The 27,180-nt window shown below is 30.7% G+C and overlaps 6 protein-coding genes across 8 annotated transcripts; 3 read left to right on the top strand and 3 right to left on the bottom strand.

The window, feature by feature from the left end:
• Nucleotides 1-359: 359 nt before the first annotated feature.
• On the bottom strand, nt 360-2,048 carry LOC105681184 (gastrula zinc finger protein XlCGF7.1-like). Its single transcript, XM_033322453.1, has 5 exons — nt 2,042-2,048; nt 1,675-1,842; nt 1,305-1,474; nt 966-1,131; nt 360-648 (listed from the first exon to the last, which is right to left on the bottom strand). Exons 1-5 carry the CDS (start codon nt 2,046-2,048, stop codon nt 407-409), a joined length of 753 nt encoding a protein of 250 aa, XP_033178344.1. The 3' UTR covers nt 360-406.
• A 1,042-nt stretch (nt 2,049-3,090) lies between these two features.
• Nucleotides 3,091-6,726, bottom strand: LOC100748422 (pseudouridylate synthase 7 homolog). 2 transcript variants are annotated; one of them, XM_033322516.1, is made up of 6 exons: nt 6,404-6,726; nt 5,823-6,326; nt 5,280-5,753; nt 4,395-5,178; nt 4,163-4,314; nt 3,091-3,307 (listed from the first exon to the last, which is right to left on the bottom strand). In XM_033322516.1, exons 1-6 carry the CDS (start codon nt 6,567-6,569, stop codon nt 3,198-3,200), a joined length of 2,190 nt encoding a protein of 729 aa, XP_033178407.1. In that variant the 5' UTR covers nt 6,570-6,726; the 3' UTR covers nt 3,091-3,197. The 2 variants fall into 2 exon arrangements, with proteins under 2 accessions (XP_033178407.1, XP_012244790.1); XM_012389367.3 differs by lacking the exon at nt 3,091-3,307 and adding an exon at nt 3,762-4,056 and having other exon boundaries at nt 6,404-6,569.
• Nucleotides 6,727-7,050: 324 nt separating this feature from the next.
• On the top strand, nt 7,051-8,540 carry LOC100742104 (succinate dehydrogenase [ubiquinone] cytochrome b small subunit, mitochondrial). The gene is made up of 4 exons (XM_003491853.4): nt 7,051-7,309; nt 7,635-7,771; nt 7,856-8,049; nt 8,182-8,540. The coding sequence occupies exons 1-4, from the start codon at nt 7,255-7,257 to the stop codon at nt 8,399-8,401; spliced, it is 606 nt and encodes a 201-aa protein (XP_003491901.1). The 5' UTR covers nt 7,051-7,254; the 3' UTR covers nt 8,402-8,540.
• Nucleotides 8,541-8,777: 237 nt separating this feature from the next.
• On the bottom strand, nt 8,778-10,370 carry LOC100741984 (probable pterin-4-alpha-carbinolamine dehydratase). Its single transcript, XM_003491852.4, has 3 exons — nt 9,958-10,370; nt 9,159-9,278; nt 8,778-9,053 (listed from the first exon to the last, which is right to left on the bottom strand). The coding sequence occupies exons 1-3, from the start codon at nt 10,072-10,074 to the stop codon at nt 8,871-8,873; spliced, it is 420 nt and encodes a 139-aa protein (XP_003491900.1). The 5' UTR covers nt 10,075-10,370; the 3' UTR covers nt 8,778-8,870.
• Nucleotides 10,371-13,210: 2,840 nt separating this feature from the next.
• On the top strand, nt 13,211-19,021 carry LOC100748304 (membrane metallo-endopeptidase-like 1). Of its 2 annotated transcripts, XM_003491900.4 has the most exons (18): nt 13,218-13,440; nt 13,544-13,689; nt 13,836-13,997; nt 14,391-14,474; nt 14,658-14,872; nt 14,986-15,882; nt 16,364-16,456; nt 16,534-16,672; nt 16,768-16,870; nt 16,952-17,042; nt 17,122-17,298; nt 17,401-17,513; nt 17,605-17,672; nt 17,795-17,846; nt 17,978-18,045; nt 18,120-18,262; nt 18,394-18,561; nt 18,781-19,021. In XM_003491900.4, the coding sequence occupies exons 1-18, from the start codon at nt 13,421-13,423 to the stop codon at nt 18,958-18,960; spliced, it is 2,919 nt and encodes a 972-aa protein (XP_003491948.2). In that variant the 5' UTR covers nt 13,218-13,420; the 3' UTR covers nt 18,961-19,021. The 2 variants fall into 2 exon arrangements, with proteins under 2 accessions (XP_024225547.1, XP_003491948.2); XM_024369779.2 differs by lacking the exons at nt 17,978-18,045; nt 18,394-18,561; nt 18,781-19,021 and having other exon boundaries at nt 13,211-13,440; nt 18,120-18,256.
• A 956-nt stretch (nt 19,022-19,977) lies between these two features.
• LOC100747977 (endothelin-converting enzyme 1) lies at nt 19,978-26,526 on the top strand. The gene is given in 19 exon segments (XM_003491898.3): nt 19,978-20,206; nt 20,209-20,290; nt 20,437-20,591; nt 20,914-21,075; nt 21,246-21,329; nt 21,636-21,844; nt 21,938-23,167; nt 23,444-23,548; nt 23,635-23,776; nt 23,849-23,954; nt 24,024-24,114; nt 24,207-24,383; nt 24,590-24,687; nt 24,853-24,911; nt 25,030-25,081; nt 25,182-25,249; nt 25,319-25,455; nt 25,736-25,903; nt 26,249-26,526. Coding segments are annotated over 19 exon segments (3,519 nt in total). The 5' UTR covers nt 19,978-19,992; the 3' UTR covers nt 26,429-26,526.
• The last annotated feature ends 654 nt before the right edge of the window (nt 26,527-27,180 follow it).

Raw genomic sequence — 27,180 nt, 5'->3', positions numbered from 1 at the left:
ATTACAGTTCGACTGTGGATATTAGTGCGTGCTTTTTACAAAGATAATTAAAAAGGCGAAGCGTAGAAAATTGTTTAACATACGAAATATTATAACGAGAATTATACTTTGGATATTTTATAGAATTTCGTATATCGGGTGCACTTTGCGTATGTTTTGCAGCTTGAAATTTCCCACGAACGCGTACGAATTCGTAGTCTAATTATAATTATCGTAAAGCCAGCTTATTAAAAGATAAACGTTACGTTGAGGTCGAATCGAAATTAATAACGATAATAATAATCGGTGACGATCTAATTTCGGGCATACGTAGATGTGCTCGTTCGATTTATTACACAGATAAGATTTGCTTACAGCCTATATTTATACTATGTGTTCAACTTATCGTACACTTCGATTAATTTAATTACTTGGGATAATGAAAAGGTATCCAAGAAGTCCAAGAATAAATCGCGGAAAGTTGTAAATGGTTCCTGTTTACTTCTTCGAAAGTAAACGCATTAATCGATATTTCGTTTTCTGCGTTTGAAGAATTAGCGGTGGTATTTCGAATTGGCAGATCGAGATCGTGAGACTGCTCGTGCGATCGTAAATTATTTATCATGGCAAATTGTTTCTTGCATATGTTACAACGATATGGCCTGTTTCCTGAAAACAAATCAACGATTCAGCTTTTATTTTATTCTATGAAATGGATATCGCAGATAGTTTAGCATAACAAGCTTAATCTTTCGATAAAAGCTCGAAGCATCGATTAAGATATAAAGATACCAAAAGACGAACAATTACAATATATATATATACCTTCATACAAACGTTTTAAAGCATGTGAATTTATTTTTATAAATGAGAAATTATTATTTTCGAAAAGAAAAAATTACTCCTATTCTATGATTTCACAGACTGTCAAAGATCCATCGGTTGTTAGTTCTTACATTTCGCCATGTCTAATTAATATTAATTACCACTGTGCACTTGCATGTGATGATGTAGAGCTCCAGGTTTACAAAATCCTCGATTGCAAACCGAGCATCGCATCGGCCAGTTACCACTGTGAGAATACCCATGAGCTCTTAAATCACCAGGGGTTGGAAAAGAACGTCCGCATTCGTTGCATTTATGCGGTTTTTCCTGCATATTGCATTTTACTGTCAGTATTACACATTAGACATTGCGATATCGTTTACAACAAGCAACAGCAAATTAAACAAAAGTACGCTTGTTTGCTTATTTTACTCGCCACGCTTTATGCATAGTTGAAAGGGTTAAACGAAGATTAATAAATATCAAAGACTAATAGAAACCTTATAATGTGTCATTCGATGATAATACAAATTTGACGAAGCAGTGAAACGCTTTCCGCACATTGGACATTCGTGTGGCCGTTCTCCGGTGTGTATTCTGACATGTGTGTTCAAGGAGCTGCTTGTACTGAACATTTTTCCACAGACGGCGCAACCATGTGGCTTTTCACCTATTAATGAGCGTAATTTGTCATTTCTTTGAAATTTAATTTTACTCCAATAAAAATTGTCTGTTTTTTAAATATCTTAATTTTAAATCTATGATCTATGTTACTTATGATAAAATTGTAAGAATACTTCATCCGAGTGAAATTAAAATTACTATATTCGAGTTTCTGTAATATAATTAACAAAGTAAATTAACACTGACCTGTATGGGTACGTAAATGCCTTTTGAGCAAGGAAGGTCTGTCAAAATTTTTGCCACACGTTTGACAAGGTAAACATCTTTGAAATTTCGAAGAATTTAACAAATTCGTTTTTCTTTCGGGATTGCGACAACTCAAATCTAACGGCGCATCTTGCGCTACGCTGCACACTGTTTCATTCAACGATAAAATAACAAAACATTAATCGAACAAAATGAAAAGCAAAACTTATTTTAATTTGCGCGATACGCTTTAAGAGATTTATTAAAAATCGAAGATGACGTGTTAAATGTTTCCTCTCGTGGTTGAGAAATTTAAAGTTGTTTCTAATCTAAAAATGTTACTTATTTAATTGTATTCCACTCTTACCAGACATTACAAACTTTCTTTAAGATCTTTCTTAAGGGCGACGATATCTGGAAAAAATTCACGTATAACACCAACAATAAAATTTCCCGCACCTCGTCGAAGAATCCAAACATGAAGAAGGGTAAATTCGAATTAGGTGGTCGCTGCTCCAAACATATGCAAGCGATTACAGGTGAGAAAGAGGGTTGCGGCGACGAAGGCGCATGTCGGGAGGGCGGTATTTCTTCAGGGGGGCGGAGTTTGATACACCTTTTTATTACATACACAGCATCACGATGATATAAAATACTTCAAAATATCTTCTAGTGAACTTGATATATAATTATGTAATAAATTATAATTTAATTTTCGTACTTTTACAAAAAATGAAGTATGTAAGAAATTGATGGTCTTTTGTGACTATAACTTTTTATTATTCGATTGTTTGCTATCAATAAACGATTTGGTAATTTATTTCATGATATCGAAAAATCGCAAGAATTTTGATATTAAGAATTAAATACTCTACATGTACTTCCATGATCTGCATTATTTGAGAGGAGAAAATAAAAGCTATCTCATAAACTTGCTACGTAGGAGAAATACTACAATATAGTTAATAGTTAAATAACATATTGTCATTCCATATTGTGCTTCCTATTATTCTATAGTGCCAACTAGTACCAAAGATGTTCGAATGACACCGCATTCTCGCGCAAAGTAAAAGTCATGCAACAAACCACATTTCCTACAATAAGCATGTTTAAAAAATATTCCAAGAAATATTTCCTAACGTTTGAAGCATTTGCTCAATCATAATTGTACGTCTGGCTTAAAATTCTTCCTTTTTGGCATTAAATATTTTCAAAAAAACAATGTATTCCAATCAAACATTTACATTATTGAATCTATAATTACAAGATTAATCAATTGATATTCAATACCTTACAATTTATTTATTAAACTACAGTAACATATTGCAATCCGATAACACTTTTATTTATTTTCATATTGTGTTTTATTAATTGCAATGTAACAACTTTAAATTTCTAATAACTTCAATAATTCCGTCCGTGTGTTAATATTTATTATGAGAAGATGCTGTATAATAAGATTAAACTAAAATAACGCTTAATTATCCCAATAGAACGATACGTTTTTGAACAGTAACGCTTCGTCACGATATCGGCGATTTTTCACGGTATTCGGCCAGAGCGGAGGTGAGATAATTTGTCGTATGGCATCGGGACGCCGGACGTCCTGCAGCGTCATTCCCTCGTTTGTCACCTGAGAGGATATTAACGCTATAGAAGTCTCCTCGGAATCATTACAAATCGCTTCTTCATCGACCACACGTGACAATACCCCGATTTATATATACTATGTACATCGCAACATTATCGTGAAAGATCGATTTCGAAGATGCTTCCTCCCTATTTTAAGCTTTAAAGTAGATGATACCACACCTTTCAGTTTATAAAATTGAGATACATTTTTAAAGAAATACACAGATGTTGAATATTTCAAAGTTTATTGTTCTTCATTATGTGTATATATGTAAAAATAAAAACAATATTATTTCATTTTTGAAATCATTTCACATTTGAAAAATATAAAAATAATCGAAACAAAATGCACTCTTACTTAAGATAAAAATAAAATATATTTCTTTGTTACTAAACATTTTTATCTGTTTATATGGAAATGAGATAGAAGTAAAATGAACTTATACGTCAAAATGACTTATATGTCATTAAATATTTTAAATTACATTTTAATAGGAATAGTGGTTTTCATATTTTATTTAATCGTACAAGGAAGTTATCACAGCTTTATATTGCTTCAGATACTAGTATTTTCGCTCTCTGCAAGATCTTTCAAAGTGTTTGAATTCTCTACCTCCATGTTACATGCAGCAGAATGAGCAGCTTGTGCTTGCGGTGAAGTATCAGATTTTAAAATTTCGCGCAACGCCATAGTTGCATATGTAGAAGATTTTAAAGACATTTCTATTATTAAAGCTTTATATTGCCCCTCTGAAAAATTGGAAAATTTCACGCATATTTATTAGCTCTTAATAAAAAATAAAAATATCTTAATGTACGCTGAAAAATTGAAAAATATAGCGGTGAAAGATTATACTTGGATCATTTTTTGGAGCTGATGACCTCCTCATTTCGTCCATATCGCACATAATAAGATCGCTATGTTTCTCCGAATAATGCGTAATGTTCCAAGATAAATTTGAAGGAATTTGCAATATCCTTCTATAGGCACCTCCCAAATTATATTTTCTAAAATTAAATAGATATAAAACATAAAAAATATTATAACACAAAAATAATAGGTCGAAAATTCATTTTTGGTAACTTACTTATTCTTCTGTCTTAGGTCAGTAGTTAATCCATCTTTTGCTAAAAACTCATCAAACCATGGTTTAGCATAAGGTGGGTATGTAACTTTCCAGCCAACTAGAGGCATTAATACATCTGCCAAAGTATAATTTGATAAATCTTCTTCTTCGAGAATTTTTACCATAGGAAGATTATATGAATCGTCGCTTTCATCTTTTTCACTAGTAGTTCCACTTTGCTGTGTACTCTCATCTATTTTAAGACAACATTCTGCAGCACCTGTTACTTCTTCCACCAAAGTATTTGATAATTCTTCAGATGCTTCAGAAGATTTCTCGATCTTTACGTCTACATCCATTTCGCTTTCAAGTCTACTTATTTTTTTAATAGGTTCTTCATTACCTTCAGTTGCAAGTTCGCTTCCATTATCATAAACAAATTCTCCTTCGTTATCATTATGTTTTACATTTTTTCCATATACTAAATCCCCTACTATAGGATTTCTTCCAAATTCTTTTATCCTTCTTGATACCATATAATTCCATACAAAACTTTGATAGGCGTGAATATACATTAAGCGAGCATTCCTGGGTATCGAATCCAAAGCACCTTGAGGATTATGAATACCAGATATACTAAGACCCTTTAAAAGTGTAGCCTCTATTTTATCGTATCTTCTAATCCTGTTATATGCAGCACTTGCATCTTTAGTTTTTTCATATATTTTTCTAGCTTCTACCAAGTCTTCATCCTGTTCTTCTTCTCTAGGCTTTAAAATTAAATTGATCGCTTCGTTCCATTTACCTATTTTTTGTACAATACAAAATATATACTCTTATATTAGACAAAGTTTGCACAAAATTAGAAAAGTTAAATTGTTGTATAAATTAAATTAAGAGAATTACCTTGAAGTAAAGCTTTGCCTATTTCATAAGTTGGAATAGTAGCTACAGTACCAAATCTTTGCAGACCATAGTAATTTATAAATCCATGATCTCTCAAAGAAATCATGGTTTTTTCAATTTGCTCATCTGTTCCACTGACGTTTCTCAAAGCAATTCTAAAGGAATTACCATTCAACATGCCTAGTTTCAAAGATTCTGTTTCAAATTTAAAGTTTCCTACATATGCTCCACGTACATTTTTTGCTGCTCTTAATATATCTGTGGGTAAAACTTTCCTGACACTAACCCATTGAGTGGTCCATGCTCTACGATCCTTTGTTCCAGCATAACTAAAATTATTTGGCCTTAAATGTAAATTCATGGCTAATTGATTCAGAGCATCCATTGTATCCATATTCACTTTGTGTAACAAAAAGTAACAATATTCTCCTCGCTTTTTCCAATCTACCCGTTTATCTCTCCGGAAGTTACGACCTGAGGGCAAAATGTATCATATATAAATCAATAATAATACATTCTGAATTGAAAATGGATATAACATACCAGCACTGCTATTATTTTTATTTGGTAAGATCATCATGATCTTTTTATTTTCCTTATCTATAGTTTGGCTAATAATATTCTTCATTGTCGTAGCAATTCTATGAATTGCTCTACGCTGATCCTTATCCATGTTCGTTACATCAATTTCTATGGTAGATTCTTCTGATTCTTTTAATTTCTGTAGTTGATTCCAAAGTGTATCCGATACCATCTTTTTTAAGTCTTGTAAATTTTTGTCATCTTCTCCATCTGATGGAATGTCTTGATTTGATAATTTAGCGATTTGTCCATCAAGAGCAATTTCGTTAACGTGAAAATCTGTATATCTTTCTTTAATAACACCAAAAAATCCATCATTTCCTATAAACTCTGTAATTCCAACATCGCATTCCTTTAGCCTGTTTCCAACTTTCAATTTCTTTCTTTTTCCATTTGATTGGAAATTCGACCAATTATTAAAATTACGTTTAAAAGGTTTATTGCCAAAATTATTATTTCGAAATCCTTTAAAAAAATTTCAAACGTGAAAGGATTGGTTTCGCAAAAATGATATTTAAAATATGTTTCTTCTGAAAGCTTACCACTGTTATACGATCCTCTATTTTTTCTGTAATCACCGCTCCATTTATTATCTTTTCTAAAATTTTTTTTATATTTTTCAGACGTACATTCTTGTGCAGATTCTTGTTTAATATTATGATTCAAGTTGTTTCCAGAATCGGTATTTTTAATTACTGTTTCAGACATTGCATTTAATAATTTGTTTGTCAAATTTTCTCAAATTTTATTTTCTCACTTAAAAATTCAACATAACTATAATATCAGAAACGAATTGTTATTTGCAAGTACAAGACTATAACCTGGTAAATAACGTACTTCGAAGCAGTGTTTCTCAACTAGGAACAATTTTCAGATAATTTCAAGTATCTTGTAATTTTCTGATTAATTAAATATTATAAAAGATATTATTACAAAAAAGAGTATATATATTATTATAAAAGATATTATTACAAAAAAGAGTATATATATTAATATATATTTATAATAAATATAAACTAATAAAATTGTTTGTATTCAACTAAACTTAATGTAGAAGTAAAAGTATAAGAGAACGAAATTATTTTTGTAAAACATTTTATTATAATAAAAACATTTCACTTTACAAATTATTTATTGTCAACTTACATTATACGTAATCAAAATATTCAGATCAAATTAAATGATCGTTGCAATCATTCGATAAGTCGAACGAAATAGTCGAGGTGAAAATAGTCGATACAGAAAATTCATCTCTATAATTATACACACATACTTTTATAGGAGATTAGAATCGTAATATCTAATTGTCATAAAAAATTAAAGAGGAGTTCATAGTTCATCGTTCTCTACAAACAAGTGCAGATTTAAAAGTCTTGTATTTTACAATAACAAAATGATTTTAAAGAAAGTAGTATCTCCCACCATCATTCATAAGGTTAAACAACTAGGTAAGTGGGGTTTGAAATATGAAAAGATATATAAATTGTTTTGATTTATATAATTTTTACTATTTTGAATGACATTGACATAACCTTATCGAACAAATTTTTCTATATCTTTAATCATTGTGATATTATTTGATATAATGTATTATTATAAACTAAAATACAAAATCTGTATACATAATATAAGATAATTAGATCATTACTTGTGATCTATGAATATGTAAAATTAATATAATTTTTAGTATATTCTAAATATTCGATTAAACATTTAATCTTTATACAGACAATCCAAATTAGAATACAAATCATATCATTTTTATTTTTACAGAATTACTTTCAAAATCTAATCTTTTTGCAAATTCTTGCAAACTACCTCAATTTGGTAGAACATCTAGTAGTCTTGCCAACGTTAGACAATGTTTAAATTATGGTACAACTATCAATAAAACCAATTGCTTAACAAAGGTATTGGTGTTATAACATTTATTTCAAATATTTATGTTATAAGTTCTTTTCTGTGATATATATTTTATTGTAAATATGTTTTAGTTCCCAGCAACTACCACTTTAGGTACACAAATAAGCCGCAACGCAAGTACACCCACAGGTGATCATGTACGTTTGTGGGTCATGGAAAGAATTGTTTCTACAGCACTACCAATTTTGATACCTGCTGCTTTAATAGCAGAAAATCCAATTCTTGATGGTATAATGTCTGTATTAGTCGTAATGCACTCACATTGGTAATTATTTATTTTAAAAAATTATTGATATCACACCACATATGATTTTTTGCATACTGCAGAATATTTTTATTTCTTTATTTAATTATAGATTTAATGTGTTTTTATTATATTGTAACACATATTATATAGGGGTTTGGAAGCTGTTATTACAGACTATGCACGTCCTAGTGTTGTTGGACCTGTAGTGCCAAAAATTCTGCACTTTACATTGCTTATGATCTCAGCAGTTACACTGTGTGGTTTGTTTGTACTCATAAATAATGGTCCTGGGGTTTCAAGAGCTGTGAAAGATGCTTGGGCAATTGGCAAAACACCCCCACGAACCATACCTGCCTCTGATGAAGAATAATTCCTTTGTTATATATTTTGATTAGAATAATTTCCTAATTACTACATATTTTGATTAGATCATGAATATGTTAATTTAGATGTTTTGAAATTCTCTTTATCATAAATTATTCAGAAATAAATTATTTGTCTTTAAATAATTTATTGCATTATTTAAATAATAGTTATAAAAATCCATTTTCATTGTTCTAGATAATATATAAATTGTGATAGCATAACGAATACAAATTAATTCTACAAGTAATTTGAATTAAATAAAATGTATTTATTTATAGAAGTCATAGTATAAAACAAATATGAAACAAATATACCTACAGCATTTATATGTATGTAATATAATTTTTATAACATCAAAAAATTCTACAACATTATTAACATTAACAAATTCTAAAACATTATTAACATTATTATCATAGAAACATATCATTCATCCATTGTAATTATTTAAAAATTATCCTGTAAATTAATATTTAGTTTTCTCCCACTTTAGCAGCCTTGTCTATGAAAGATGCAAGTTTTACATCCCTCTGTGATAAACCATTTACATCATGAGAAGACAAAGTAATGTTTACTTTGTTGTAAACATTGAACCATTCAGGGTGATGATCCATTTTTTCTGCTTGCAATGCAACTTTTGTCATAAAACCAAATGCCTGTCAACATAAATATGTAAAAAATATATAACTTATCAATAACATTAAAAATATAGTATAAAGTGATATATATCATAAAAGATTAATTTTTAAAGTGAAACACACTTGATTAAAGTTTTTGAATAAAAATTCCTTATAAATAGCATCCCTATTTTGTTGCACAGACCAACCATTAGATAACAATGGTTTTAAATCCTTTTCTCGTTCTTCTTGAGTAAGTTTTCCCTAAAAATAAGATATATTTTTAAAAAATGTATTAAGTTTAATTTAAATTACTATTTAATATATTTGTCAAGTAATAAGTTTATTCAAATTTTAATCACAAAACTACATAAACATAATCTTTTAATCAAATTCATTGCTATTTAAAACAATTTTAATTAAGCAAAAAGTTTTCCCTGACGATATTAGTAACAGGAATGTCAGATCAATGCTTCAATCGCTCCTTATTTCGCAGTAGTATATAATTCGGAAAAATAAATTTTCTGCATAAATATAAAATTTACTTTTTAACTGATTAATAATAATTTTTTTCGTAACTGCTGCCTTTTTAATTATGAAAAATTACAATTTGTATGCAATAGATCTCAACCACTTGTTACGCCCAAAAATGACGATGTCTCATGTGTAAGTATATAAATAATATATGCTTTTACATATTATTCATTTGTTTAAAGCGATAAAAATTTGCAAACAGAGTTAAACATCAATTTCAATAATATGAAACAGAAGATCGAAATTTATCATAAAGATTTCAAATTAATGTTCGCGGATTATTTATAAAATTTCCAATTGATACACGCACATATTCCTGTAGGTTAAATATTTTAATTTTCATAAAATATTAACAACAATAATACGTTCTGCAATATATAATGTTATAAATTTATTATAATAATCTTACCATTTTGTTCTTTTTTAAAGCAGGAGCAGATATACTTCTTCGATCGAAAATATGGAATATCTTTCCCCGTAGTATTCCCCCACCATTCATAAGTCGCATGCGCGTTAAAGTCGACATAATTTTATACTTTCTTCTTCCTTGATTATGTCGAAAGACTTTATGTATCACAAGTAAATATTTCAATATTACATGATGACTTGTTCTTAAAGACCTTTATTATATTATTACGTGTTCCAGTTCAATATCATACATATATTGTCTTAAAGTATTAATAAAATTTCCGTGCGTTTATTTCCTTATGTAATACAAGATTTACGATTCAAGATTTATTTTACTCTCGGATTACAAAAAATTAAGCGCAATATAATATGTAAAGATTCTTGGGTATGAATCATAAGAATGATTTGAAATTTTAATTTGTTTTAATATATCGTAAACATAACCTTATCGGTAAATTATTATCTTAAAAAAAAATATCAAGTACTCTTAACATTACTATTTTAGTTTTATTATTAAATAGTTCTACTGTTATTTATTAAGTAGATTATATTTATGTAAGTATCGCCGTTTCTTTCAAATCACTATCGGAAACTACATAAATTAATCACTTACACATACCACGATCGTATAAACAGGTCTCGACACTCGCTAGGGGAAACTGTACGAAAATTGAGTCGTGTTTAATTGGGTAAATCAACATGGAAGGATAACAAAATACGCGTTCTTGCGAGACAGACAGAGATGAATAGAGTGTCTCTGTCTCTATTTGAGACATTCGTACCATGTCACGCATGCGTAGAACGAGAACCTTTTTGTCTTCCATGTTGACTTTTCACAACTAGTCACAGCTCAATTTTCGGACCGTTTTCCCTAGGATTTGGTATATGTGTGAGTGTTGAGACCGGTTTGTATGATCGTAATATTTACTAGCTGAGAGGAACAGAAAGTATTCACGTTCATAACATTAAGTTGACCTTCGAAAAGAAACGCTGCACCAAGCGGCCAAGTGCTGCATTGAGTCAGTTCTACCGTAGACAAGAACCTAGTTCTACGTTAGCATAGACAAAAACCTAGTTCCACGCTAGCATAGACAAGAACCTATTTAGTCCCACGTTCCACAGTAGCATCGATTTATTATTTAATTCTGCGGTTGTATGGAAAAGTTCATGCCTTTCTGATCAAGATATTCAAATATAAGAATAACAAACTCGCACAATAATTGAAATAAGCTGATCCAAGAAAAGGCAATTGATTGTTTATTATATCTTTTTAGAGAAGAAAAGGACTCCTCTATTTTAGACGATAATGGATCAATGGAATGATGTAATAATTTTAACATATATTCCATACATAATAGCTTTTTATATTTAACATTAATTTACTTTTAACATTAAATTTACCTTCCTCGCAATAATGTTTTTGTTATAATAAAATCTAAATTTCATTTTGATTGTAATTTCACCAGTTGATGTACAGCGAATAATATTGCTGACGTAATTACGATGTTTAACTGTTTTATGATTTGATTATTGGATTTATGAATTGCATCATTTTATTATAAAGATATTAAATTGTGAGATTCGTGTCTATTTCTTAGTAATTCCTTTTTAATTGCTCCGTTTAGGCCGTCTCTCGTACAAGGACTTTCATCCATACATGTGGTTAGCTTCGACGATACCGATTGCGATTATAAACCTTTTACTCGCTCTTCTCGTTGCGTTGCCTCACTTTTACATTCACATTCATGAAACGGGGAACGTTATGTTAAACGCGTTAATCTATTAATTCTCAAACGTTATCGGCAAATAATAACCAATGTGATGCATCTGAATGAATTATTAATTCGTACATAACGAAGTGAATATAATTAATTTAAAAGACTACCGATTACTTTTACAAATTACGTACTTGAGAAGAACTATTGCTTAAATCACGCGTCTCACTGCTATTTCAACGAAGGAAATTGATCATATTTCATATTTCTCAACTTCTACAAATCATTAGTTAATTCTTGTTCATTGTTTTACCTGACACAGTTAATTTCCAGATTAAGTGTAATTAACTTGTGATTAGATAATTGATGTTTAGATAATTGAATGAAAAATCACAAAATTATGTCGTTATTTCAATAGGAAAGCGGTACGTAAGTGTATTTTTTATAAATAACGAACACGATACATAAAATCTATTTGTTTACAGAATTTTCTTATCAATTTTCAAACCAAAAACTACGCTTGTGTGTAGCGTTGGAAAAAGTACATTAGGTTTTATTCACAGTTTGTTCCAATCAAAGATATCGATGCTCAGACCATCTGTTTTTTAAACCCTCGATTATTACATAGATATATCGTTCAAAAGAACTAAATTATACGGAAGATAAGAGAAGATAATACGAGGAGAATCTCCATTTTCGAAGACGTTCTTTGCCTTTCTAAGATAAAGAACACGAGTCAGACTGTCAGTCGAAGTTCGATCAATTATCACTCGAAACGTGTGCTGTTCGATCAATGAATTTCATTTCATTTATTCGTGTCAGCGTCGAGGCGATCCGTGATCGAGTAACTGGCTACCGTTCAGATGTACTCTCTCCTGTCACGGATATCCAGTCGCTAACTATTCCACCATCGTCTATGCGGCAACGTTGTTAACATCGTATATTTGTGCAATATATTTTCAGATTGGTCCGCATCCTAGAACCAGCTTGCGCACGTTATCCTGTCCACGGATGAAAAATAAGGTTGCGCAGCCCATTCGCTCAGATGCTGCCGCATCTAACGATGCGATGCTACCGTTTCTTTCACCCGCATCGTGCATCCTGATGTTGAGTCACAAGATATTCAGATTGAACTGTGCTAGGACTGATAATAAAAACTGCACTGTAAATTAGATTTAAAATGTTATTTAATTAATAGAATTAATTAATTAATAGATAGAAAGTGGTATGTATCTTTTAATCGTTACGAAAATAATATCACGAATGTCGATGAACATGATAGTTTGTCTATTTCTGTTGAGATGTAGCTTATATTTAGACGATCCACCAGTGTTAATCTAAATTTAGCAAAAGAATTTGAATTTTTCGATGTATATTGTATTCGTATATCTCGAACATTGTATGACTATAATTCTTCGATAGAATACCAAGTAAGATAAGGAATAAAATGATAGAATGAACGGTGCAATGCATATTATTTTGCTGAATAAATGTTAACGTGCAATAAATATTACTTTACACCGCCAAAGTAACGCGAATGGCGATGATGTTACACAGTATTGATACAAAATGTATACTATCAGCGCTTATCATCAACATACTCAGGGTCTTTCCGTTTTCTGTAAATATAAAATCGCCAACTGCGGTAGATTCTACACTTTATAAATCGGAAGTTTGGATATCGGAGGATACGTCCGTAACGCCTGTTCCTTTTACTTTCTTTTTCATTATATAATTAACGACAGTATAATGAAATTCACATGGATTATGTAAGTAATAATTATAGAAAACATTTTTATCGCTCGAATGAACTGTAGAATTATCTATGACGTACGTCATAATTTTTCAATACGATTTTAATAAATCTTACAGCGTATTTTTGGCTGCGATCGCGGCCGATGTCAATGGCATCTTGAATAAATCCTTTGGTTTACGATGGTTACTAAGTGTAAGTACAGAAGAATCAAAACTAAAGGAAGAACGACCGCTTTGCCTCACCCAACAATGCAAGTACCTTGGTGAGCAGGAAATATTTCTTAGATTCCTTATCATACTGTACAGATTTTCCTACGAAATAATATACAAATCTTATATTGTTGAAATCTTTTAAATACCGGATCCATATAAGAGAATAAATAGCTTCAATTTGTCTGCTACTTAATAGCGAAGTCATTACGAGAGAGTATGAACCAAAGCGTGAATCCATGCGAAGATTTCTACGAGTATTCGTGTGGCAATTGGCCAAAACATAATCCACTTCCTGTCGACGAAAACCGATGGAATTTTTTAGTTAAGGCAGAAAGAAAGGTCGATGACCGTATTAAAGGTTTGCTCGTTTTTTTCGTTTAAGATTATAATTATAATTAGTACCGTCTCTACAAAGATCGTTCACTTGTGTAAAGAAGTTAATTACCTTATGGTTGCTGGTGTGTGCATATAGATTGCGTACATATAGAAAAGATATATAAAATATCCAAAGTAGAATATTTACGATAATATTCATTAGTCGAAACAAATCTCTATCAAAATTTCATCTGTTTAGTTAGATTGCCAAAAATTTAAACATCTCCATGATCTACCTGTTTATATATATATTTAATATTCTATTCGTTGCTTCTATTCAAATATTCCATTGAAAACGTACAAAGACGAAATGTCGTAAAATACGAAAGTAGCGAAACAATGTCGATATATCTCTAATTTAACATTTTTTGTTTAGAAATTATGGAGGAAGAAGCGAAGCCTGATGATCTGCGTGCAACAAAATTCGCTAAAATGATGTTTAAAGCTTGCTTGGACACAGGTATTTCTTAATGAAATATAATTCATAATTTGGTAAAAATTGTTTGATTAATAACATCTATCCTAATTTATATTACACATATTTTAGATGTTAATCTTAAAATTATATCACAATCTTTATATCTTAATAAAACAGTACGAGCGAAATATCATCGTCAAGTTAAATTGTACAATTAATTTACAGACGAGATAGAAAGAATTGGTCTCCAGCCACTTGTATCTACAATGTGGAGGCCAGGTGGCTGGCCATTAATAATGGAGAAAGATGAATGGGATCAAGAAATATACAAATGGCAAATTGTGGACGATTACTATGCTCGTTTGACAGGATTAAATAGTTTCCATGATGTACAGGTTCCCATGAGGTACTTGATCTACAATAAAAGATCAAGGCTGTTTGTAAGTATCTACTCACTCGGTAATCATACTTAGTCCGGACATTATTGAGATCAATCGAGATTCTTCACCTATAAAGTAACGATTGCGAAGAACAACGCTGCTTGATGTTTCAGGTCGATACTCCTCGATTATCGGCAAAAGTGGACAGACTTCTAGATTTCGATGAAATCTACGTGACTAACAGCGAAGAAGACGACCACGAAGAAGGAAGTCAAGAACGAGGTAGCGAGGAATGGCCACGCTCTAAAGAAGACGACGAATTTGAAGTCCTAGAAAAGAAAATCGTTAAGAAAAATATTAATAATTGTACGATTCACGGGGAAAGAATAAGCGAAAAGATCAAGACAATGAAGAAACATGTCATCGAGATACAGTTAGAAGAAGGTACGAAAGGGGCCGTAATGCAAGCAAAAGTTGATAACAAGAGACGATACTTGGAAAGAATTGTTAAGTCGTGGGAACATGATTTAATATATAAATCTGACAGCGTTGAAAAACCTACAGAAACGAATAGTGGAAAGAATCATGAAAGAATGGAGGATACGAATAACGACTTGTACTTTGACGACGATGATAATGAAAGTGAAGGCATCGGCGCGGATCGAGCAGAATACAATAGCGGCGGTAAAATCGATGAAAACGATGAAGGGAATGATAATAGCAATAATGCTGCAAGTGGTAGCGGTAGTGGTGATTATGAATGGGACGACGAAGACGATAATGGGAGCGGTGACTATGAACGGGATGACGAAGATAGTAGTGGAAATGGCAGCGGCGATTACAAGGATGACGATAACGAAAATAGAGATGACGATGATAGCGATAATAGCGATAACTATGACGAAACTAATAAAAAAGATATGGAAGTGGAAAATAAGAGAAAAATGTACGCAGAGTATATACTAAATGTTAGCATAGCGCTTTCTGAAGCAAGAGGCGTTTCAATACCAAGGGAAAGGCTCGTGGAAGACATTGGCGACTTGCTTAAATTTCAAATAAGACTTCTAACGGTAATGCGATCATTTTATCTTAATCCAATGAATGAATGATACGAAAAATGATTATTTCTTTATTCTTAAAATTGTCTGCATTTCTACAGAGTATTAGATACAGAAAAAATATACTTTTAACCTTCGATAGAGTAAATTTGAAGGTGCAAAATTGCATAAAGTATATATAGGAAATATCCAAATACATTTTATAATATTTGATAGGTAAAGCAATTTTCTACCAAGGTTCTATCTTTTTAATTCTTTTTAATAATATTGAAAATATGGATTTGCATAAATATCCACGATTCGTTAATATTTGTATTATGTACTTTAACATTGATAATGTTAAATTTAGAGTATTATATCTTGCGGTTAGAAAGCTAAAATTTGTTTAAGATCGGAGTATGCTCCGAACGTCCAGATTCTTAGCTTTCTACTATATTTAATTACGTTATATATATATTAGAATTAAAACATTAATATACGTTAATGTGTACAGTACATACACAAATATAAGAAAGCGCTGACCGCTGAACTTAAAGCACTCCAAAACAGATATGACGCTTTGAAAGCTCGGACGGAAAACGGGAAAGTAAGGAAGATTATTCTATTTAAAAAGAGAATAAACGTAATTAAAATTGATTGAAGTTGTACCATTAATCTTTCTAGATTAACTGGATAACGAAAGTAAAAGATGCGTTTGCTACTGGAGGTGTGGAAATTCCTGACGATTATGTGTTAACTTCGGCCGATGGTTATATCAAAGCGTTGACAAAATTATTAGATAGAACTCCAAGTAGAATAATTGGTATGCCTGAATATATCCTATTCATAATACAACTAATTTTATTACAACGATGAAGTAATAAATAATTAATCAAATTTAATATAAATTTTATACAGTGAATTACATACATTGGAATTTTCTTAGTAAAGTGATACACGCAACTACGAAGAAAATGAGAGAATTATACTATAATTGGGATGGTAAAGTACCCATAAGGAGGTAACAGAGCATTATATCGATTAAAATATTCTTTCTACGTTGAAGTATTTTAGAAAACAAAGAAATAGATTCTTTTTACAGAACAAACTACTGTGTCGAGGAAATGAACGCGGTGGATATTTTGGGATACGAATATGCGAAACGATATTTACCAGAAGAAGTTCTACAAGCGGTAAAAGATAAGATATTAATACAATGTAGTGTAATATCGTCATAAAAATTTTATAAAATTCTTTGTGCGATTACCAAAGACTTCAGATACTGTAAACGAGATCCAAAGAGAAGTTGAATATCGAGTCAAAAATTCAACTTGGGTGGACATTGAAGTCGGAGATATTATTTTGGATAAATTAATATACGCGAAGAAACAGATCGAGTATCCGAAATCATATCGAAATATTACTGTCATGAAAGAACACTTCAGAGGCGTAAGAGTCTAATATACCTTTTATTTTTAATTTTAGTGCACACCTATCTTCGATTTTCATATCTTTACTTCATATTCGACTAATTTTATAATCACACTTTAGGTTAGCGCTAGCAAGTCGCATTTCGAAAACATGTTAAGCATTATGAGATATAAGAAATGGAGAAATCTAAAAACTTTATTTTCAGAGAAGGATGCTTCCGAAGCATTTGAAGAGTAAGTATTTTCGTAACAAAGACAATACATTATTTTAAATACCTATGTTTACATTGAATTTGAGCTAATCAAAAGATTAACTTTTTTACAGACGTACAAGCGGCAACTTTAATCCTTTGTTAGTAAACACCATGTTCTCGCCATGGCAAAATAGCGTTCGTAAGTTTTAAAACAAAGTAAAAAACGAAACCTGGCTAAGAATCGAGGTCGTTAACGATGTAAAAGAAATAGAAAGATATTTTTCTAACAATATTCGTAGTAAGGAATTTTTATTATTGCAGAAATAACAGCAGCAAATTTTCAACAGCTACTCTTTGATTTTAGACAACCATGGTAAGAACCTATATGTTAGCACATTTAATATATTTGCCTATTTTATCGAAGATCGATAAAATTATTATAATAATTAATTTAATTTGCTCACAACGTATAATTCTTTGCAAAGTATTATTTCTCTAATGTAGGTACACAAGCTATGGTATTATCGGATTAGTCGTGAGTCATCAAATAAATCATGGTTTTAGTGTTATAGGTAGATTATTGTAAAATATTGTTGACTATAAACTTGGTTAACGAAAGCACTGATTTATTACCAATAACTTGCAGATCGTATGTTTGACAAAGATGATGATATCACGGTCTGGTCACGTAAAATGAAAGACGCGTACCGCAAAACAGCGCAATGCTTCAAAAATCAATTTACGAGATATCGTGTTTTGGAGAAGAAAGTAGGAGATTCTACACCACAGGTATAAAGTTCTTTCCGTCTTATATTTTATATTTTCTACTACGACGATATATATAAATGTAAAGTATATAATATATTGTACTAAACTACTTTAGAACTATACTTGTATATATCTCTATCTTATAATTATAGAGTTATGGTCTGCAAACGTCAGATGAAAATATTGCAGACACAATGGTCTTAAACTCTGCATTTAAAGCTTATAAACGAAGACTACGAGAATGTGGAAAATCAGACCTTATGCTACCAGGATTAGAGCACATGAGTAACGAGCAACTATTCTTCTTGTCCTTTGCTAATGTGAGATAATTTTTTTATTTTTTTAACTATACGATATCAGTGTTTTTAAATTATCAAAAGCAATAACATATTCATAATGTAAATCGGTTAGTCAAATCGTTATTCCGAAAACTTATCTTTTACTGATTACTATCACTATTGCTTTATTATTACTATATTTAACAATGCATGAATTGAATATATTCTTGAAAATAAATTTATACGTTCTAAAATTTACAGTTGTGGTGCGAAGTGATAAAACCGGACAAGTCACAAGAGGAAATAAGAGACGATCTACACCGTCCTGGTTTGTTAAGAGTAATTGCTTCGATGTCTAATTCTAAAGATTTCGCTGAAGCTTACAATTGCCCATTAAATAGCCCTATGAACCCAACGAAGAAATGTAGTATATGGGAATAAAGAGATTATGTATCATTGATTGGATGGAAAATGAATAAAAGATAAATAATTAATCATCGAAGCATTTAAAATTTTAAATACTTCTATGTGTTCATGACAATTATAATTAAGTATAATTTCTACTAATAAAATATTCATATCGTATATTTTTATTCGAAAATCAACTTTTCGCATCAAAAAATGTGAAAACAATAAAATTATGAAATTCATATGTCATTTTATTTTATCCTATTCTCACTGCATTCTTAAAATTTATGGTATTAATAAAAATTTATAAATAACGATCAAATAGTAGAGAAATTGTTTTAAATGAAAGAACTATTATCGTATTAAAAGTTAAAATACATAAATTACATGAACTATGCCTCATTTTGTTCAGTTTGGATAACGTTTCCTACAAAATGTATTTTAAGGGAATTAAGGCAATTACGCTAAGGCATCCCAAGAATTTGATAATAATCATAAATTAATGCAGCATCTTCCGTAATTTTTATAAATGGTTACCAATAAGTTTCCATTATCATAGCATAAGTAATACATATTGTTATTTGAGAATCTATAAATGTGAATGCTTATGTATAGCAGAATGAGCAGAAAGCTCGTTGACAAATAAAACATTCTATAATCGAGACATTTTAAAATTTATAAATATTTTCTTCCTTTTTCATAAGTACCTTCTTCCTTATCGTACAAAGGTGAAAATTTAATTTACATTCATCTTTACATTCATATTTTTGCTATAAAAACCAATCAATTTTCTATTCAAACGATAACACATGTATGTATATCTCAGGAATAACAAACACTGAAATTTACGTAAATGAAAAGAAACATGCAAGTTGAGCGTGTAAGATCAACATAAATAGATAATAACTTCTTTTGTTATAGATTTCATATATTTTAAGTGAAGAGATTTCTACATACACCTACTTATATGGAATATATTTAATTGAAATTATCAAAGCGTCAAGGACTCTAGTTAAAATACATAATCATCCATACGGAAAGGAAATGAATGGAACATCAGGATGAATGAAGTTCCTGGATGTTGTATTAAGATATTTTATCTGCAAAATCGCAAGGGCAGAGGATGCAGATTTACATAATTGTTGCAATATTTATCAGAAAATATTTTATCACAATACAATTTTTTATCAGGTTAAAATAGAAATAGCTTCTTGGTTGTATTTCCTCTCCTCTATGAGTATAAAATTCACGACAGCCGTTTTTCTCGCCTATTGCAAAAGGGGAAGGCCGGATGTCACATCGAAAGCCTAACTTTCAAGTTTGGCTTCGATCACATCGTTGAAATGTTACGTCTACTGATACTGTAAGTAAGAATTTACATTGAAAATTCTTTGATTAAGTATAATAACTTTGACTATAATCATTTATACTTATATTTATAATAACTTAATAATTAGTTCAATTTAATGGTATAGTAATTTATTATATTAATTTTGCAAATGCTTCCAGAGTGTCTCTGTGCGTCGTTATAAACGCCGGTCTAAAACTCGATGACCTGCTGAAATATCCTCGCAGTTTACAACGTTTGTTTGAATCTAAGGCTGCTGTTGAAACGAAGAAAGATGAACGTGCAGTATGTAAGACCGAAGAATGCAAACTGATTGGTAAGTAATATATGAGAAATAAGATTTTGTTTTCAGTTTGAAAATGAAACGTAGCCTTTACAAAATTTCTATTAAAAAATATTTTTATCATATACAGCGGGAACAAAAAAAGATTTTTAGTTCTCTGCAATCTTGATTTGAATACCTCTTTAATAAATACAATGATCGATCATTTTTTCAATCGTCAATTGTAAAATAAAATTTCGTAATTTTATGCTTATTATCTTCTAATTTCTATTTTATGTGAAGCGAATAATAATTTATATATCGCTTGTAAGTTTGAAAACGATTAATTGCCAAATTTTTTGACTTCGCGACACAGCACAATTGATCAAGGGCAGTATGGACGTGTCCGTGGACCCATGTGACGATTTTTATGAGTACGCTTGTGGCAACTGGTCGAAAATCAATCCCCTTCCTGAAAATAAGACCTCCTGGAGCTTATGGGATATGGTAGCCGAGAAAGTCAAGCAACAATCTGAAGGTTAGTGTCCATGTTATACACGCGCTTAAATATTGATTGTTTTACCAATAGTAGCTTTCGCTTTATGCCTAGAGTATTAGCATTACACTAAATTATCACATCATAGCAGCTTCACAGCGAAATACAAATTTATAAAAACACTATACTTTAACATTTTATCGTTTTCTCAGATATACTTTCGGTTAAACCAAAATCTGACGATCTTTACGCGGTGAGACTTTCTAAGAAGTGGTATCACAGCTGTATAGATATAGGTACGTTTTCAGCGTCTCATTATGTATTTACAGAAAAATATAGTAGTAATGATCGATATAATCTATTTATAAATCATTATATCGTATTAAATCAATAAATTTTATTATAAAATTTAATTATAAATTGATATATTTAGCTTTCTTTAAGCTAAACTAAGCAACTTCTTTCTTCAAGTTCGTCAGGTCGAAAAATAAAATATAATAGAGAAATGAAACAGTAATCGGTATAATTATATATAAAGATTATATAAACAGAGATAAGTCGGATGTAAATTAATAATAATAACAATAATAAATGTTTTACAGATGCCATAGAAAAAAGAGGAGTGGAACCACTATTGTCAACCCTATGGAGACACGGAGGATGGCCACTTATCATGGAAGAGGGAGAGTGGGACGAGGATATATACAACTGGCAAATAGTCGATGACCAATTTGCTCGTTTATTAGGATTTAACGCATTTCACGATTTATATTACGTCCCACTATCACCTGAAAGCAACCATACGATAATTGTACGATTATAATTCATAAAAATCTACTCTACTACGATCGAGGACAAACATTTATATATTCGCTACGATAAATATTATTTTTCGATATTTCAGATTATGTTACCTCATTTACCGCATGGTGCATATGAGCTTATTACAGTCGAGAAAATATTGAATTTAGACAGCAGCGATGAAAATAACGAAAGTGGAGAAGGTAGCCAGGAAAAAGGAAGCAGGGAAAGAGCAGAACAAAAGCAGCATGAAGAGGATGACGAAGAAGATGAAGAAGAGAATGAATCAGAGGACGACTGGAACACTGTAGAAGAAGATGAAGAAGGAGAGACGAGGAAGAAGAAAATGATTGCTAGAAAATACCAGAGAAAATTAGGTCACGCTAAGAAGGGGCATAATAAGAAAAAAGTCATGCATAATATCATTGGTAAAAAGAAAAAGACGAAAAGAACTAAAAGGAATATTATAAACGAGAAACCTCTTCATAGACTATTGCGTAAACTAAAGGCTAATAAATATACTATCAACAATAAGGTCAACAATAATGGACATTTGTCACGCAATAAGTCGATCACAAAGAAACATAATATGAAAGATAAAACGATAAGGAAAAATTTACGAAACCACTTAAGTCGCAATAAACATAATAACAAGAAGAAGAAGGTGAAAGAGAACAACGAAGAAGGGGAAGTATTACGCAAGAGGAAAATACACAGAAGGAAGATTACCAAGCAATTAGGGCATAGCAGAAGGATGCATAATAAGAACAAAGCATTGGGAAAACATACCTACGAAGAGAAGATGAAGAAGAAATTGCAGAGGACTGGAACGAAAGCAAAGGTTCATGCCGGTGAAAATCATAAGCACCAGAAAATTACAGGCGCCACAGCGCATCACGTTGCAAACAAGATGAACGTTTTGAAACATAGGCAACTATCCGACTATACCGAAGATACGTATGACGAGAGTAATAACAACGATGAATATAACGAATATAACGAATATAGTGGCGAAGCTAACGAAGACGATAACGAGGAAGAGAACTACGACGACGACGATGATAACGATGAGAATGACGAAGATGACGACGAAGATGACGACGAAGATAACGACGAAGATAACGACGAGGATGACGAAGATGACGATAATGATGACTATGATAATAATTACGAGTATGATGAAGAAAAAATTGAAGAGCAAAGACAAAAATATCGAGATCATATATTAAATGTATCTTTAATACTTTCTAAGGAAAGAGGAATTGAAATACCGGAGGAACAAATGGTGAAAGATATCGAAGATCTCGTAAAATTTATCGTTAATTTGACAGAAGTAAGTAATCTATTGTTTTTACGTATTCTACATTAGTTCGTAACTAGACTGCAGATTTTATGCAAACATGGGAAATTCTAAGATACAAAAATCCATAGGATACGTATAATGTGCAAAAATACATGTGTCTTGTAAAAATACATGTATCTATGTAATATTTAATAAATAAAGCAAATTATTTGCATAGATTTTAATCTTTTAACTATGTTCGGGAAGATATGAATTTGCGTGAATATAATATAAATATTTGTTAATAACGATATTTATTTATTTCAGATCGTACATGCCGTTGAGGATGACGATAATAACATCGAGAATATAACGCTTAAAGAATTGCAACAATACTACGAAGATTTAGGTCCTATTTCGCGTACTAACAGAGTAAAAAATTTTATTTATTTTATATTCCACTTATATAAGATTCGCGAATATTGAAATGAAAATTTATATAATTTACGAATATCTAGATAAATTGGGTGAAAAAAATACAAAAAATATTTTCCGAGGCTGGATTGGAGTTTGATAACGACGCAGAAGTTTTTGTACCGTATCCCAAATATATGGAAGAACTTCATACCTTACTCGCAAAAACTCCAGAAAGAGTACTTGGTAAATTGATCGATGTTAAAGATATTTCCATTCTAATCGAATTAAAATATTAAATTCTTTCGTTTGTTGCAGTTAACTATATTCATTGGCTCTTCATTAGTAAGATAATGATAGCTGGACCATCAGAACTAACAGAATTGTATGGACAATGGTCCGCAGAGTGGTCATATTTCACAAGGTTTGTATAATAACACGATTCGTTGAAAATTGTTAAAATTACACGTTACTTTAATTTGTATTTCCATAGAGAGGATATGTGCCTGGAAATTGCGCCACTGGGTAAACTAGCAGGATACGAATACATTAAACGATATCTGCCAGAAAACGTAGCAAAAATGGTAATAATTTTAATTACGCACCTTCCTACCTTACGGAGATAAAAAATATTTTCAACGTTTGACATTCATTAACATCCCTTGAATATCCAAAGGCCAAAGACATGATCGATGACATACAAAAGGAAATCGAATATCGGATCGAAGCGTCGGAATGGATGGACGCTGATACTAAACATTTTGTTTTGGACAAATTAGTGCACATGAAGAACTGGGTTGGCTATCCAAGTTGGCTCCAAAACTCTACACTCGTAAAACGCTACTTCCGAGGGGTAATTTTATTTTCAATAATAATCAATGATGATAACTCAAGCATGTAATAGGGATTTATAGTCTTGAAATTAATTATTACGTTAATCGTAACTTTAAATTAAATCTACTAGAAATTTAATATTCGTTAAGGTAATCTGTGTATATACATATATATATATTATAGTTAACCTTTCATGGTAATGAATCGCGTTTCATATTTTTAAAGTTTACAGTCGGTACTTCATTCTACGAGAACTTCCTCAACTATGTGAGATACTCTAGATGGAAAAACTTACGACGAATGGTAGATAACGATGGCGATACGTAAGCTTTCGTTTTAAAATAACTAGCTTTAAAAAGTAACTTAAATGTCGTATTTATGTTAATCGATGTTATACATATTTATGCATGATATACAAGGTATATATCCACATGTATACATCTACGTGTATATTTATGTATAATATATATACCTGTATAACTTTGTAGTTACGAGATGGATCCCCTGGAATTGAATGCTTTCTTCATACCAAACGATAATTCTATATGTACGTATTTCAAAACATATTTTACAAATATAGAATTATAGAATTATGATACGATTAACTATATTTTTCTTGATCAAATACGAAGAATGGTATAACAGACTATATTCTTTCAATACAGCAATCACGGCGGCAGATTTGCAAAATCCATTGTTTGCTCAAAATCGACCTTGGTAAATAACAAATTTTTCAATATTTGCATACTTATGCCGTATTGAAGGTATTTAAATATAAATATAATTATTATTATCGAATGTAAAATTGATTCTTCAGGTATGTGAATTTCGGTATTATTGGTCTCGTCATGGGTCATGAAGTAAATCACGGATTCGACGATGAAGGTGAATTATTATGAAAATATTACAACTTGACGAATAATGAACAAGACTTAATGTATCAATTGAAATTAGGTCATCTTTATGACGAAGAAGGAAATCAAGTGGAATGGCTAACTGCAATGGCAGACGCTTATGATAAGAGAGCAATATGTTTCGTGAACCAATACGATGGTTATAGTATCATCAAAGGAGAAAATTACACGATCAAGGTTCTTGACGTTAATTCTAACTCTACAGATATATCGTAACTTATTTTTATACAGGAATTTAAAGAATTACTGATTTTATATAAACATTTTTTAACTTTGTTTCTACTTTTATACGAAAATAGTATAATCAGCAGCAATTATATGAAATTACTATATTTTATTTTAACTCGATATTGCTTCAAACAGAAAAGAAAGAATAGAACGAATAGAACGAATTATTATCCGAGCTAAAAAATACAACTTAGTCTATGGCAAATGTTAATTATTCTAAATATTTCAGAATTATGGTAACAGAACCGCAGGTGAAAATATTGCGGATTCGATGGGTCTGCACGCTGTATTCGGTGCTTATAAACGCAGGGAACGAGAATGTACAAACGCGGACCCTGCTCTACCAGGACTAGAACAATTTAGCAACGACCAACTTTTCTTCTTGTCATTTGCAAACGTAAGTTTTTGTGACACTTCTTCGATTAAGACATCAATTCTTCAAATTTAAAATTAATTTAAGAAATTTAAATATACGCAGCCTTCTACATAAATTCAGTAAGGATTGCCTTTTTACGTTTAAAATTTCTAGTAAAAATGAATAAATAACTGTTTTGGAATGTGATATATTCCTACATTCTACACGACATATTATTTTTTAGGAAAAATAAGATTATTTCTCTTCCTCTTTTGATAATATTTTTAAATTTATTTTCAAAATTATTAGATATGAATGTGATATTTAAACAGAGATAGTAAAATTTGTCCTATTGTGTAACTTAAACATTAAAAATTTTACTTACAGTTATGGTGCGAAACAGCAGACAAAGAAGAATTAATATCACAGAGCAAATATGACGTGCATAGTACGGCACGTTTAAGAGTTATTGGTCCGGTGTCAAATTCAGAAGATTTCGCCAAAGCTTTCAACTGTCCAGTAGGTAGTCCTATGAATCCTGAGAACAAATGCAACATATGGGAATAATTAGAAATTTTCGAAACTTTGATAGATTTTCACTTACAGTTTCTATAACGCAATTTTTGTTTTTTTTTACTGAAATATAGCTTACAATTTGCAACTTACTTTCATACTATAAGTTTAATTCACAATTACCTACTTCTGAATAATCCTTGTAATTATCTTACTTAAATTCTTTTCAATCTATATTATGAATTATGCGATCTAAATATATTAAAATAAAAAATATGAAAAAGCTAGTAATTTATATATTTCGAAAATTCATACGGTAAATTCTAATTATATTAAATTCAGATTAACATTAGTTTATAAATATACTTTATAACATACTCGTAACAAACATCTACTATGTTTTCGCATCAATGGAAAACACGATACACTCTAGACTATAATTTTTTTTTTACCATTCACCATATTAGTAAATCAGTCCTCTCTCAATGACAGACTTTTCAGTCCATCTATTGAATTTAATCTTAGCGTTTTTTTTTTTTTTTGCACCATCGCCTTTCTATAAAACTCAATTACTTTTTATCGTATATCGCCTTGAACTCCATATTACACGAAAGAACAAAGATGTTACATTAAGGCATCAACGTAGCCTTCGACGTTGCGCGCTTTACGAGAAGCGAAATGCAATGACTGCGAACGATCACGCAGACAAAATTAACTATAATATCTGATTTATACACGTTAGCGACGGTTAACGTAATTTGAAGTATAAGAATCTTCGTTCAAGCTGTTGCTCAATGCAAGATTGT

The sequence above is a fragment of the Bombus impatiens genome, unplaced genomic scaffold (genome assembly GCF_000188095.3).
Source record: "Bombus impatiens unplaced genomic scaffold, BIMP_2.2 scf_0640, whole genome shotgun sequence".
NCBI lineage: Eukaryota > Metazoa > Arthropoda > Insecta > Hymenoptera > Apidae > Bombus > Bombus impatiens.
The sequence above is the reverse complement of the archived record's forward strand: the minus strand, read 5'-3'. Positions and strand labels throughout refer to the sequence as shown.